Source organism: Thunnus maccoyii, chromosome 7 (assembly GCF_910596095.1).
Source record: "Thunnus maccoyii chromosome 7, fThuMac1.1, whole genome shotgun sequence".
Taxonomy (NCBI): Eukaryota; Metazoa; Chordata; class Actinopteri; order Scombriformes; family Scombridae; genus Thunnus; species Thunnus maccoyii.
The window spans coordinates 7397701-7413004 of NC_056539.1; the positions used below are offsets into that span (position 1 = coordinate 7397701).

The following is a 15304-nucleotide window of genomic DNA, read 5'->3' on the forward strand; positions in this document are numbered from 1 at the left end:
ACAAAAAATAGAGATGCACCAGTAAGGAATGTTTTTTTAGTGAGTTTATTACCTCATCAAATAAAATCTCTTGTTGTTTTCAGCAGAGTTTGTGGGCTTTTTAATTTGTAATTTGTTAAATGTGCAGTTTTGGCTACTGAGGAGGACTTAAGTCCAGTTGAAAGCTATTTATGTTGCACTAGTGTCATAGTACTTTTGTTTTCTTGTTTTCTTGTAATTACCCATCTAGCTTAGTTAAAGCTGCACAAATCAATATTTGCATGAATCAATAGTATTTATATTTAGTCATCCAATGACTACAGTATGTTTCATATGAAAGGGTTTACTCATAGTGATGAACCAACCAAGAATTATCACCTGACTCTGCAGTTCCCCTCAGCTCTAGGAGCGTTTTAGCATCTTTCAGCTAATTGTTTTGGTTTCACAGCCCTCAACTTTACTGTTTTGCTTCAGTCTCACCATCCTCTTCAGCATTGTTTCCAGATGCAGCAGGTAGGTGTTTCAGTCAGTTTTCAGAGAGTTTTCAGCTTTGATAACAATACCTGCCCAGACCCAAACAGCAGACAAAGTTACCGACTAGCTGGTAAAGAGAGAGGAGCATCTGGCTGATCCAAATATTTCCCTCAGCAGTCAGTCAAAATTTTAAGAGACCTTAAAGCAAAATTAATTTGGAACCTACATTCATTAGGCTAAAGACATGACTCTAATGTTGCTCCATGTTTGCTGGGTATGTACTGTAAATAGGCAATAGGTTTGCCAACACATAAGAACCTTATAAGGTGATAGTACATCAATGTTGTGTTTACAACAGCTGTTCCGCCTTCATGTGGTCAGAAAAAAAAGTGAGTGCATGTAATTAATTGCTTGTTAGCCCAAGGTCAACAGGTATTGTGACTCTGTGAGGTGGACATGATGGCTGTATAGGTGTCATCACAGTTGCTAAACAGAAAGGTTCATTCAGTTTGGGATTTATCATGTTAATGGTCACATAAGGTCTGTGTGTAGGAGGGGACTTCAGAACAGAGACAGTGAGTTCAGGACCAGACTGATCATATTGATGTTTGATGAGGGGTTTCATGAAAGAACTGGGCAAAACAAAAGGTATCACTAGGTGCTTATAATGGATTCATTTTGTTGTGACAATATTGTTTCCAAATGAAACTGCATTTCAAATAGACACTTTCCCTAAATATCTCTATGCCTGCAACTACAACAATTATTTTCGCTATCAATTTAACTGCCCGTTATTTTCTCGATTGTCTAGTCTATAAAATGTTTTAAAAAAACTGAAACAAAGCCCATCACAACTTCTCACAACCCACTGTGACGTCTTAAATTAGCTTGATATTCAGTTTACTTCAAATATGAAAAATAAAGTCATCAAATCCTCTCATTTGAGAGGATGAACTCAGACAATGTTTGGCATTTTTGCTTGAAAAATAACTGAAATGATTAATCGATTATCAAAATATTTGATTATTTAATTTTCTGCTGATCAACTAATCAATTAATTGACTAATCATTGCAGCTCTAGGCTTGTGTACTAAGTACTGTAAGCTGTTATACTGCTACTTCTGACATACTTTTCTGGGTAATTTTGTGTCAAATCATACACTCAACCACCTTCTGTTATATGTGTCATTCCTTCTCCTTCAGTGTTTCTGTATGTTGTTTTTCTCAACATACCATATAACACCTCCTCTTCTGCTCTGCTGTTTTCCACAGGTCAATACACCGTGATGATGGCTCACTTTTATCTGAAGAGGAAGATCGGCTACTTTGTCATCCAGACCTACATGCCTTGCTTCATGACTGTAATCCTGTCCCAGGTTTCATTTTGGCTCAACCGGGAGTCTGTGCCAGCACGAACTGTCTTTGGTGAGTTTGGAAACCACAGACACATGAGCCTGTAGTATAACTTTGGAAATGCCACATGATTGAAGTGACAGTTGAAATTAAATTTTTAAAGAGCCACTACTGCTTGCATAAAAAGAATATTATGTCTGGTTAGTAAAACTGACTCAGTTTTCTCCACCACCAGGTGTGACCACAGTCCTGACCATGACCACTCTCAGCATTAGCGCTCGAAACTCACTGCCTAAAGTTGCTTACGCTACTGCCATGGACTGGTTCATTGCAGTGTGCTATGCCTTTGTCTTCTCTGCCCTCATCGAATTCGCTACAGTTAACTACTTCACCAAGAGGAGCTGGGCCTGGGATGGAAAAAAGGCAATGGAGGCCCAACAACCCAAGGTAAGTGTTTGTATGTTCTTGTTGTTATCACATTGTGAGGACCAAACCTGGTAGTTGTGGGGAATGAAAAGCTTGTTCCCACAAGTTTAACAATTTATTTTGGGGCTACGACTTTTTTTTATGGTTAAGTACTGGAGGATAGAGAATGAATACATTCCCAACAATAGTAGCTGGTTTGCTGTATTTTTCACCTTTGTATGGAGGGGGTGACTGATGCGTTTCTATTTGGCAGTCAAGTATTGTCCATAGGTTGGTAGCAGTGGGTAGCAGAAGAAGGATAAAGCATTTGCAAGGTATTGATAAGTGCAATATTTGCTGCCACTTATACCCTTAAAGGGAAACTTTGGGATTTTTCAACTTAGACCATATTCTCCCATCTTTTTGTGTCTAAAAACTTGTGACTAATGGGGTCAACAATTTTTGAAATTGGTCCAGTATTGAGCAAGAGCACTGCAACCGGCAGCCGTGAAATAGGCTGTAATGTAGTCCTTTGGGGCAATTGCGCCCTGTCAATGTACGTCCACTAAAAGTGCTTGTTTTTGACACTGACAGAGTGAGATTGTTATTAAGTGTCTGACAACATTATAGAAAGGACCCTACAGAGAAATAAAACTTTTTTCTTTACCTTTTGCTTGACCCGGTCTGTTTGTTATTGTGTCTAACCAAGTCTTGCTCAAGAAGAAGTATTACTCTGAAATCTTGTGAGAGTTGAGTTGTTGCAGGAAGACAACGATGGAGACATGAGTGAGAGTTGGAGAGAGGAGTGCCAGGAAGAGTTTGTTGTATTGGAGTACAGGAAGCGTAGCTTAGTGTTATCTAAAAGATTTTCAAGTCATGGCTGAATATTTAGCTGATGATTCAGCTGCCTTCCTGCAACTACTCAACTCTCCAAAGATTTCAGAACAAGACTTTTCCTTGAGCGAGACTTGGTTAGACACAACAACAATATATTGTAATGTAACTAGTTAACGTCACTGTGGCTTCAGATAATACTGCTATGTCAGTAGTAGACGTCCCCAGTAGACTCCACTTCCCCTCCCTCCTTTCTACTCTGTTCTTCTTTTCTTCTCCATGTTACTTTGTTTTTGTATAATAGTGGTAATGTGGGAAATAAAGGAAGGAGGAGGTGTGAAAAAAAGTCCATGTCACACATAATAATAAAGTAAGAGATGAATTAGGCAAAACATTCAAAAGCAGTGGATCAATAATTCACAGTCTGGTTTGCCAACATCATGACCCTGTGCCATTTCTTTTTTCTCTTTTGTAGATGTTGTGTAAGTGTTTACGTATTTTATTAAGTACCTGTTTTATTATGCATGTGCAGGACCTTTTGTATTCAGAAGTTTGTGTATTCCTTTTTCCCCACAGAAGAAGGACCCCCTGGCTCTTTCTAAAAAGCCAAACAACACCTGTTCAGCTGGTGTGAATTACACAACCAACATTACGAAGGACGCCTCCATCTCTACCATTTCAAATAGCACGGCTGTTCAGCTCAAGCCCTCTGAAACCAAGGCCCCAGATCCCAAAAAGACTTACAACAGCGTGAGCAAGATTGACAAGATGTCCAGGATAGTGTTCCCAGTGCTGTTTGGGACCTTCAACCTGGTGTACTGGGCCACATATCTGAATAGGGAACCAGTAATCAAAGGAGCCGTGTAAGCTCCACGATGAGGGTCATTCATCCTCCTGACAACCACTTCAGGATTTGATAACTGGAACGCAATCAAAAACAATGCCAAGCACTTAGTCCTTGTATCACAGATGTGTTTTTTTAGGTCATTGATTACATTGCATGTGTGTTGCTTCAGGAAAATGTTGCCATGTTTGCCTTGAGTTTGTACATGTATGATATGTGACTTTTCCTCAAAAGGCAGTTTAATTTGTCTCATTTTAGAACTCCAGTCACTCATTAGTTTCTGCCAAATTAAATCATTTTAGCATTTGGCATTTATATTTTCTCCTTGAGTCAACAGTAGGTGGTGTACAGCAAGGCCAAATGCTATGCAAAACATTTTTACTGTGTTATTACTCAAAACCGGCTTTTATCTTTGTAACTCTTACTTTGTACAAATGGGCTGGAGGTCCAGATATGCGAGGCTGGGCCCAGGCACATGGAACTTTGCTTCCTTGTTAAAAGCAGATGAATAGCCATGCTAAATGTGATGCCTTCAGAGTGTGATAACTCATTATGAATGCACTGAAATCTCTTGCAATTACTATTTTCAGAGACCAGTTTTACAACTTTCATTGAACAGTTGACTTTTTTTTCAGTTTTGCTACTTTTGTCTCAATTTAGAATGGCCAGTTTTCCATAAATATTGTTTTTCTGTTTATGTAGAGGTTAAACGGGGACAGATTTCAAGCTAAAGTGATAGTGGCAGCTTCTGTTTCCAGGTTACCATGTTGAAAATCCTGTATGTAAGTATGTATGTATGTATGTATGTATGGTCATAGTTTAAGAAACATGTATATATGCCCTGCTTTTAGACAAGCACCACTAAGCCAGTAAGGTTAGCTTCTATGTTATGCATATACAGCAACACAGTGTTACTCTAGTCTAGTGCTTCATTGACTGGATATTGGGAAATGAACAGAATAGCTTGAGCTTTAGCAATTTTGACAGAATATATGATGCTTTTTTTAACATTTTGTTATTTAGATAAGTTTGTCGTTTCAATAAGCTTTGATGACAACTTGCAAAAGTTCTTGATAAACATTTGGATGCTTGGAGCAGGATCACTTTTTGTCATGATTTAAAGTAACTGCTGTAGTTAAGAGACTGACTTGAGCTTATCAAGTTATCAGGCTTATCAAAGAGGCAAAAAGTCACAATGACCAGGTTATTGCATTTTGACCATTAGCATTTTTAAATCATGTTGCATTTGCAGTTTTTAGGGTTTCAGGCCAAAATGTGAGATGAATTATTAAAATTAATTTCTCATTAAAAACCTGAGTGTTATCTTAAAGGAATAGTTCATTTGGGAAATACACTTATCTGCTTTGTTGCTGAGACTCAGCTAGATGAGAAGAGGTGTACCACTCTTGAGTCTGTACGCTAAATACGAAGCTACAACAAGGGGAACGTTAGCTTAGGTAGCCTAAAGTAAAGACAGGAAACTAGCTGCACATAAAGATATCTTCCAGCCAGCAACTCTAAAGCTCACTTTCAAACATGTCGTATGTTGTTTACTTATTCTGTACAGTCTTTTGACTTCCTGAGCTGTGTCCGAACTCACTCCCTACTGTAGATCCTTAGTGCAATACATTTTATGTGTGTCTTTTTTTCTTTGGTAATTTCTTTAATGTCTGAATTATGAGTGTGTAAATTTATGCAGCACATAAACCTGCCTAAAAACCACAACTTTTTTAAATTCTTCGGCTTTTGTACAGATTATTGTAAAAAATAGTCACATTAAACTAGGCTAAGCTAAGCTAAGCTAAGCTAACTGTCCTCTGGCTGTAGCCTCATACTTAGCGTACAAGTACAAGAGTGGTATTGATCTTATCATTTAACTCTCAGCAAGAAAGTGAATAAGTGTATTTCCCCAAAAGTAGAACTTTTAATTCAATGTAAAAATCCCAAATTATAGCACTAAGGTCACTGTAAGACCACATAAAGCCAAGCTTTTTACTCGATACCCACTGCGAAGGCTGCATGCACTATTACAGTAGGTTTGCAGTCTTAACAGTTCTCTCAAACTGAAAATGACATTTTTAGCCTCTTTTCTCTTTGGCTGAAGGATGAGTTTAAATATGAACGTGATCTATCCATGTGACTTTATGCCTTCTGTGTGGCCTGTCACTATTTAATACATTAATGGAGCACACCAGTTGTATTGTATTGTAACATTTAAGTGCATTTTAGGTACAGGCTGTTCTTTAAATGCAAATATCTGAAGCAATAAATAATGCTCATATAAATAATGACTTCTGTTTATGGTACTATGTGATCATTTATGTCTTTTTATGTAATCCAGATGAGTTATTGTTAAATTGATTTTTTGGATATGTATATATTCATGTATTATACATATTTATGTATATTATGGCTATATTCTGATTAATTTTAGCATCGCCCTTCCCTCTTTGGAAGCAGTGCACTCTCACTACGTTATGTTTTTTTGTTTTTTTATTTATATATTTATTTATTTTTATTATATTTATCTTTTATTTTTATTTAATATTAAATTTCAATAACCAATGTCTGGGCCACTATTTTCTTTTTTCTTAATTGTTATGCATATCTGATTCCAAATAAAGCTTCACTGACTCCATCTGTCTGCTGTTAATGATCAAAAAGCTCAGTGATAATGAAACGTGAAAAGCCTTTATCAGCGTCAGTCATGGCATGACATTTATGACATGGAGTGTCATGTTATAGCTGTCAGTTCACCGTTGACACTGATCGGGGATTTTCATATTCCATCACTTTTCTCTCCTGTGAGATTCCAGATAAATACACAGAGAAAGATACCATATTATACTACATGAGTCTACAGTACATATTAAGATACATTTATGCTGTGGACGTGATAAAACGCTGGCTTAATCTTGCTTGATGGAACAACGGTCCACACGTGCTGTTTCTCCTTTGATTATACACATGCACATCCAGATCATGCAGCCTCTACAGTTGGTGGACTGCTAAATCCATCTTGGGGGTCTCTGTGGCGGTAACATCTGGCTCACATCTGTTTGTCAAGGATTTAGCTCCATTTAAGTTGCTTTTTCCATTCAGCATGCCCATACTCTGCACCAAATTAAGCTGTCACTGATGGCACCAAATGACATCAATCATAGTATATAGCTTGAGAAGCAAAGATGGGCTACAGTATATGCTGCTGAAGCATCATGAATCTATGAAAACTCTTGGTGCTGACCTTTATAAACACATTTATACGTCATAACCTGATCAAGCCAAGAAAAAAGAGAAAGTTCAGTTATTATTTGCTGTAAGTTATCAAAAATAAAAATAGCTAAATCAGATAACACATATAGATGTTATATATATTGAATGAATTGCTTTTCTTTATAAAACTGAGTTCTAATGTTTGTCTTTAAAGCCACTGTGTGTAAAATGTTTATCTGATTACATCTCTCAAATTATTGTAATGAAGTAAGTTCTTGAAAATTGGTGCAGTTTGTGTTGTTTTTTTTTTTTTAACAGAAACACTGATGAGCCATCCATTTCCCACCGCTTATCTGGGATTGGGTTGCGGTGGTATCGGACTGAGTAAGGTACCTTAGACATCCTTCGCCCTGGCAATGCCCTCCAGCTCCTCCTGAGGGATCCCAAGGCGTTCCCAGGCTGAAAGAGATATGTAATCCCTCCAGCGTGTTCTGGATCTGCCCCGGGGTCTCCTACTAGTTGGACGTGCCTGGAACACCTCCAGAGGGAGGTGTCCAGGAGGCATCCTAACCAGGTGCCCAAACCACCTTAGCTGGCTTTCGATGCAAAGGAGCAGCTCTAGTCTCCCCGGATGTCTGAGCTCCTCACCCAATCTCTAAGGCTGAGCCCAGACACTCTCTGGAGGAAACTCATTTTGGCTGCTAGTATCTGCAATCTCATTCTTTCAGTCACTACCCAAAGCTCGTTACCATAGGTTAGGGTTGGGACGTTGACTGGTCAATTGGAAGAAGAAAAGATGAAAATACCCTTTGCACAGCAGTGCCTCTCTCCTAGGTGCCAGCTGATGCAGGGCAAGTTACAGAAAGTCAAAAAAGTATTCCAGTGAATCCTGGTGTGTGCTGGGATACTTTTTTGACTCTCTGTAAATTGAGAGCTTTGCCTTCTGGCTCAGCTCTTTCTTCACCACAACAGTCCAGTATAATGCCTGCATTACTGCTGATGCTGCACCAATTCACCTGTTAACCTCACACTCCATCTTAGCCTCACTCATGAACAGGACCCCGAGATACTTGAACTCCTCCACTTGGGGCATCATCTCTCTCCCAACCCAGAGGGAGCAGTCCACCTTTTTTCAGCAGAGCACCATGGCCTCAGATTTGGGGGTTCTGACTCTCATCTGACCACTTCACATTCGGCTGCAAACCATCCTAGTGCCTGCTGGACGTCAAAGTGTGTTGAAGCCAACAGAACCACATCATCTGCAAAAAGCACAGACGCAATCCTGAGGTCCCCAAACCAGACATTCTCCTCCCCCAGCTGTGCCTTGAGATTCTGTCAATGAAAATCACAAACAGAATCGGTGACAAGGGACAACCCTGGCAGAGCCCAGCACCCATTGAGAATGAGTCTGCCGAGAATGTGGACACAGCTCTCACTGCAGTTATATAACGGTACTCCATACTCCCACAGCACCGCCCACAAGGTGCCCCAAAAGACAACTCAATGAAACAGAATTTGACCCTCTAGAAAGCTGCTGCACTATTTATTTGCGAAAAAGCACATTATGGTGTTACAGTAGTGTGGTGTTTTTTCAACAAATAGCAGTAGAGGTTTAATCAACCTCAATTTTTACAGAATGGGAAGGCTTTATGCTGTAAGGCAACTCCCTTCAGAATTGCATGATGAAAAAGCTTCATTGGTATGGTGGCCCTAAAAGCTCAATGCACTACAACTTAAGAAAACACATGCAAAAAGACAACACACAAGCAAATGGAGGAAACACCTTCATCAATTTGACAACACATGCACAGCATTCAGAAAAGAAATCAGCAAAGTGAGAAAATACAAACAAATACAGAATCGCTGCAAGTTGCACAGAACACAACCAAAATGAAAAAACAACAGAAATTTAGTCCGGGATCTGCTTTTGTACTTGGTTCTTTTTTCTGTTTTTTGCAGCACGTTTGTGTATTTGGTTGTATTTTCTGTTTTCACACTTTGCACTATTTTTTCTAAATGCTACGCATATGTTGTCAAATTGATGAAGATGTGTTCGTCCATTTTCTTGTGTTTTGACTTTTTGCATTTGGGCATAAATGTTTTGGGCTTTCAGGGCCACCATACGTCAGGCCATGTTATCAATGTCATAGCATGAAACAATTAATGAGGGCTTCCCAAGGGGACAGGAACGAAAGAAACACACCACAAACAGATGTTAATAAGGTGTGTAAATGCTGTGGTTCAGGTGATGCAGGCCCGGTGGATGAACTGGTAAAGTGTTCAGAGTTAAAACCTTGTATGTATGCAGCTCTTATATAAGGTTCTTTTCATTATGGGTCCTATCTATGAAATGTCTGAAAAACTGCTTAGTCAGTAAAGATGTAAGGACATTCATTGTACCTGATGTTCAGACACATACAACAGCTACTTTATCATTATACAAAATATCTGTAGCCCATGCGTGTACCTCACTGCTCACTCATGCAATACGATTGATTTCTGGATTGCTGAGCAAGCACTCTCACTATTACTAGAGATACAAGTGTGAATCTACAGAGGGTCTCTCCTCTGCAATGGCACAAAGGACTGTAACATTGTAAAATGTAAATTGGGAACATTGTATCAGTTTTTGTATTTAACTGACCATATCTTTCCCTGAAATATATTGTGTCTCAGCCACTGCACTGCATCAAAATACAAGAATCAAACTGTTGATTAAAGCTCCATATTGATTTTAGGGAGACACAGTGTTTTGAGTGGTAAATTTCACTAATCATCATATCACATATTCCTCCTGGTGTCGTGTGCAAAGAAGGTGTAAATAATGTGCTATTACAGATATATTTAACAAAGAATTATAAAAATACTAAATGACAGCAAGCATCATAAAGGGGGTTATAAACAAGAAAAGGCATTACACAAAAACAAGACTCTCTGAAAACTAAAGCTATATTGGGGTTATGTGATGTTTTCTGTTTGGAGATGTCAAGGTGTCTTTTTAACACAAGTATTTTACACAGTTTTTCATATTCTCAGATTATCTGTGTGACCTTTAATCTAATCAACCCTTCTCAATCAATGCACACTGTGTTACTATAAATTAATGATTAAAATGTGCACTATGTAGATATGTAATAGTTCATAAAGATGCCCTATGAAATGTCAGCAGAAAACAAAGTATTTTTTCAATTGTTTTGGCTCAATTTTCAGTTTAACTTTGCTAAACTCTTGACACAAAATGTTATACTTCTGATTTTGGACTCAAAATCTCACATAGCACACAAAATGAAAACATCTCAGATATCAGATTAGATAATTCATCACACAGTTTATCAGCGCATCACATCAACATTGTTTGTGTTTATCATTGATTTTTAATCATTGTTGTATTTTTGAATAAAATTGGTGATTATCAAATATTGCTGTCAAACAGTCACTACAGTAATTCTCATCATACCGATGTTTGCATGGGTCATTTTTCAAGATAAATGTGCAGTTTATGCAGAAAACTAGAGTCTGATTTTGCAGTACACAAGACAAAATGATGATTGTGATTGTAGTTCACTGCATCTGTTTAATTTTTCTGTTTTTATTCAAGACATTAAACCTTAATGAAATTACTTAAATTATTTACATCACTTGTAAGTTTACAGTAATCATCTGCTGTAAAATACAGTAATCTACAGTAGAGTAATACTGTAAGGCCAGAACGCACCAGAAAGCTCCATTATAGCCATATGTGACATGTACTGTATGACAGTACTAGTGGAGTAAGTAGCAATGATGTCTGTATTCTGAAGACTGGCCATGTGATTCAGTGTTTTGAGCTTGACATGTAAACACTACATTTAGAATTTAGAAAGACAGTTTGACTCCTAAAAGAAAGTCTGTTGTAAAAACTGAGACAAAACAATCATATCATAAAACACTGTATGTGCTTACAGTATCTTTTTAAAAAGATGAAGGGTGAGACCATGTGGCTGTTATGGGAGTGTCACTGTTCTCTGTCCCCTTCTGCATTATAATGAACAATAATACCCTAAAATAAATCATTTTTGAACCTACATGAGTGCAAAGATTTTAGATTTTTTCATGTCTTTTGCGTGTGGTGACATATGTTTCTTTTCCTTTTGGCACACATATAAATATATTGGCATAATACTGGCATGCAGAGATGCACAAACAGCACAAAAATACCTGAATTATTCTGTATTATTATAATTTTACAGTGCTTAGTGTGCTTAATGCATTCATAGTGAAACATAGTTAGAATGCATCCATTTGGTAAAGTAAGAATAAATGTGTCAAACATACTAGGACAGAAAGCATTATATCATCTATTATAATGATTTTGCTGAATTATGCTAGTTTTCCATTCTGCTCTGATAAGAATTAATATGCACAACATTTCAACTCATTTTAAATAAGTGGGACTGATTATACTAAAAGTTAGGGTAATGGCACAGAAAAAAAGGCGATTAGTTTCTCTAATATAGAACAAAATAATCTGAAAAAGTTCAACCACATTCTGAGTCCATTATGCCGAATGATTTAGGTAATAATAAAAAATGAAAATGTTCTTAATCACCCCCTATGGGTCAGTTGAGACCAGTTAACCAAGTAGTAAGGTCCGAGTTGATTCATGTGGATGACGTGTGTATGAACATCTCCAGCTGCTCTGGTTCCCTCCCTCCGTGGAGCAGGAACTGTTCACCGTGACGCCACTGCTCCGTCTCTAATGTCTGCATTTCTCTTTTCAACCACCAGAGGATGACAGCAGCCAGCTACAACAGCAGCACTGCAGACAGGATCGATGTCAGAGGGTCACACTGTCTGTCAATGAGAAGAGACTATTTCATATTTCGTGTTCAGTGTTTGGGGGTTTATTGCTATTTTTCTGATAGTTTTCAAAAACCTCTGTGGCCTTTTTCATTGTTCTGCTCTTTGTGTAAAGACATAATTCACATAATTCGGCACCATCAGAACAAAATAAAACTACACTTGTGAGACACTGTGGGATTAGAGTGTCATGAGGGGATTATTTACCTCAGCAGTTAATTTCTACCCTTCAAGAATCTGTGTCAGTGTGAGAACACAAGGGGCCGACAGAGGGAGAAATTGCTGTTGTCCTTTTTGCTCTTGGTACACAAGTGTTCCACTAAAGCTGAGCCAGTGTTTCCCCAGAGTTGTCCATTTATTTTAAATGATAGCCAAGAAGAGCCAAACAGCAGTCACATTATTCTCTGAAGAAAACCTCTGAATGACCCTTTATGGAGGCTGCTGAGAGGGGCTGCTTCATCTTGCCATTCAGACTTAGACTTACTGTGCTTCAGCACAATCTTTATTTCTCTCTGGAGCATGTCTCTGAAAATAGTGCAACTTTTATTTAAAGGGGCACTCAACCGATTAAATTCAGTTTTTGTGTGAAAATAGCTGTATAATGTCATCTGTGTAGACTGGAGGTGTGAGCTTTGAAAAAGTGGGTATTTAGGAAGCAGGGAGGGTCTAATGACGGGCGATATTGCATTGTGGGAAATAGGATCCGGGGGTTTTGGAGCTTGACCCATACTAAAAGTCAGAATATCTCGACCTCTGCTGCTTCAATTTTCACCATTTAAAAAAAAAAAAAATCTCTTGTGAGTCCCCCAACTTACTAAACATAATAAATTACCCCTGAAAGTGTTTCCCCTTTAATAAATCTCTACCACTGATTGTGCATGCCACCGCTAGGTACAGGACACAGAGGACTCATATAATTGCATTGCAGTTATAATTGCAAACACTTCGACAAAGGTGGCTAGATATAGGTTGGATATCAATTAGAGGCATTTAGCAGCTATAAAAGAGCTCTTGTGGCACTTTGATTGGCAAGCTTTCAAATTAATATGAGGCAACTAACAAGAGCTCCAAGAGGAGGCATCATGAGTGGTCAAACTGCAGGTGCATCAACAAAATGGAAGAGGAAGAAGAGAAACAAAGGATATTTACCATTACCTTTTTAAAAATCATTTATTTGCTGGCCATCACTGTTAATTAGCATCTAATTTATATTAGAGGCACATATTTATGGAGTTTGAAATTGAGGGTAATGCCTTGTCTACTAGTATATAGGCTACATAATTAAAATATTGTCCAAAAGTGTCTCAGTCCCAACTTTTTGTTTTTATTTACAGTTTAGTAGCAGGCATGTTGTATCTTTATTTGGCACATATTCAAAAAATAATTAGGAAGAAAGAAATAGAAAAAGTCTTTACAAAGTCTGTTTATGCTGGTTTAACAGTTCTTTTCGGGAATTGCAAAGTAATCCTTAAGAAAGTGACGCAGACTTACCCAGAGAGGAGTTTTTGATGAATTGGGGGCTTTCACAGGATGCATTCAGAGTGTGCGCACCTGCGTAAGACCAGCAGTGTCCGCAATCGAGGAAACAACTGCAACCCTTACGTACAAGTGAGAAGCTGCTCCACCGTCTGAAAAACGCCCGTGACAAAGGATTTTGATTTGAACAATGACTAAAATTTCTTTTGGATTACAAACTATGAAGTGCTTTTCCCTCGCTTTCTCCTCTGAGCAGCTGTGACCACCGTGTCCAGACACCGATACGCACCGTCCTCTGTTGTCATCCTACAAAAAAAAAAAAAAAAAAGAAAGAAAAACATGTCATCCAAATTATTGGCTTATGTCTTACTCCTGTCAGTTCTTCATACTTGGTAAGTCTGGCATTTAAAACAGCTCTGTAAAGTGACAACATGTTTTGGGATGTTGGTTGATAAGATAAATGTCAGCTCTCCTAATGCTCACTGCGGTAATGTTACCAGCTGTTTCCTGAAGAAAACTTTATGTTTGGCTCCAAGTTCATTATGTTTACTTGCATGCAGTCTGCAGAGATACAATACATGGCATCGCTTGTTTTAAGCCTGTGTCAGTGCCTCTTCTGTTTTCTACCACCTGCTTTCATTTTACCTTTACAGCTCTCTAACAATCGAATACGAAGAGGACTACGAGGATGTCACTGTAAACCAAATGCTGGCTCCCAAATCACAGGAAACCGACGCCACGGAAATACTCAACAATTTGCTCAAAGAATATGATAAGAAACTGCGGCCGGATATCGGAGGTAATAGTCACTTTTGTGTCAGTCACTGTGATATCATCAGAGATGGTGAATGTGTCCAGCAGCAGACTGTAAATCCATGGTAATATGTAAGTCAGCTGGTTAATTGGCGCTGATTTAATGCTCGTGTATATTGACATTTATGACTTGAACTGACCTGAGACACTTGCACATTCAGTTGACATTATAATCTAATAAATGAGCAAATAGCGTCTGTCTACCTTTAGAGTCATTTAATTAAATTAATAACTGATCATTAAATGAGAACCACTTTATAAAAAAGCTGCTTCAATTATATGATGTTTGTCAGAACCTGCATAACATCCTATATGCTTTAAACTGCAATATAAGAGCTGCTGTAAGTGTTCATAATGCATTAAGATGTCTTATAATAATCATTTGGTACTATAGGTATGGTTATAATACTTAATATAACCCCTTTATAACAACTCATTGTTTGTTTCAGGTAAAGTGTTTTAATATCTATAACATGCTAAACCCTTAGATGCATATGTCAATAAAATCAACACTCTTCCATAAGTGGGAAAACATTGTTTTAGAATCGATAGTTTTTGTTAATAATGAATATACACGATAATTAATTAATACATTGATTAATTAATGACTATCTTTATAATTCTGCACAAAATAATTATTTGAATTTCATACAAGAGTTTAAGATTCATAATTTTGAACATACTTAAAAAACAGAAGAGTAAGAAAAAAATGCATTTCAGACAAACTACCTGCTTCTGGCTTTGATCACTGATCATTTCACACTTGTATATTGCCTTCTACACAATTTCTTACAGTCATTTTGACTTGGGCTGATCTGGTCTTTTCACCTGACCCTTTTCACTTCCCTCCTGTTGGATGTTGTCCCCCCCCCCCCTCCCCCACCAACACCTCCCCTATGCTTCAATGAACTGGGTTGATAACTGGGGGGAAGTCTCCCAGTTAGTGGTGTTAACAAGCTCCTTAGTAAGTTCCTTGAGGAAACGTTGTGATCGTCTGGTGATAGTCAGGGTCATCTTCAAACACCATCACTGATCCCTCAGCCAGCATTCGTAAGACTTTCAGCTGTGTATCTA

The 15304-nt window shown here is 38.0% G+C and overlaps 3 protein-coding genes across 8 annotated transcripts in view; 2 read left to right on the top strand and 1 right to left on the bottom strand.

The window, feature by feature from the left end:
* The window catches only part of gabrb3 (gamma-aminobutyric acid type A receptor subunit beta3), a 54633-nt gene extending 50761 nt beyond the window's left edge, over positions 1-3872 (bottom strand). Inside the window, exon 1 of one of the 2 annotated variants that reach the window (XM_042416134.1) lies at positions 3790-3872. The gene's annotated coding sequence lies outside the window, so the exon portion shown is untranslated. Of the gene's footprint in view, positions 1-1686; positions 1709-3789 lie in introns of those variants that run through there. The other variant, XM_042416135.1, reaches the window with a different exon arrangement.
* gabra5 (gamma-aminobutyric acid type A receptor subunit alpha5) overlaps positions 1-4321 on the top strand; it is a 28035-nt gene extending 23714 nt beyond the window's left edge. For all 5 annotated transcript variants that reach the window (XM_042416142.1, XM_042416138.1, XM_042416140.1 and 2 more), the window contains exons 8-10: positions 1726-1878; positions 2042-2253; positions 3622-4321. In XM_042416142.1, the coding sequence (XP_042272076.1) occupies positions 1726-1878; positions 2042-2253; positions 3622-3912 (656 nt within the window). In that variant the 3' untranslated portion in view covers positions 3913-4321. The remainder of the gene's footprint in view (positions 1-1725; positions 1879-2041; positions 2254-3621) is intronic.
* Positions 4322-13694: 9373 nt separating this feature from the next.
* Positions 13695-15304, top strand: part of LOC121900446 (gamma-aminobutyric acid receptor subunit gamma-3) — a 65853-nt gene continuing 64243 nt past the window's right edge. The window contains exons 1-2 of the mRNA XM_042416771.1: positions 13695-13809; positions 14071-14216. Coding sequence (XP_042272705.1) covers positions 13757-13809; positions 14071-14216 — 199 coding nt within the window. The 5' untranslated portion in view covers positions 13695-13756. The remainder of the gene's footprint in view (positions 13810-14070; positions 14217-15304) is intronic.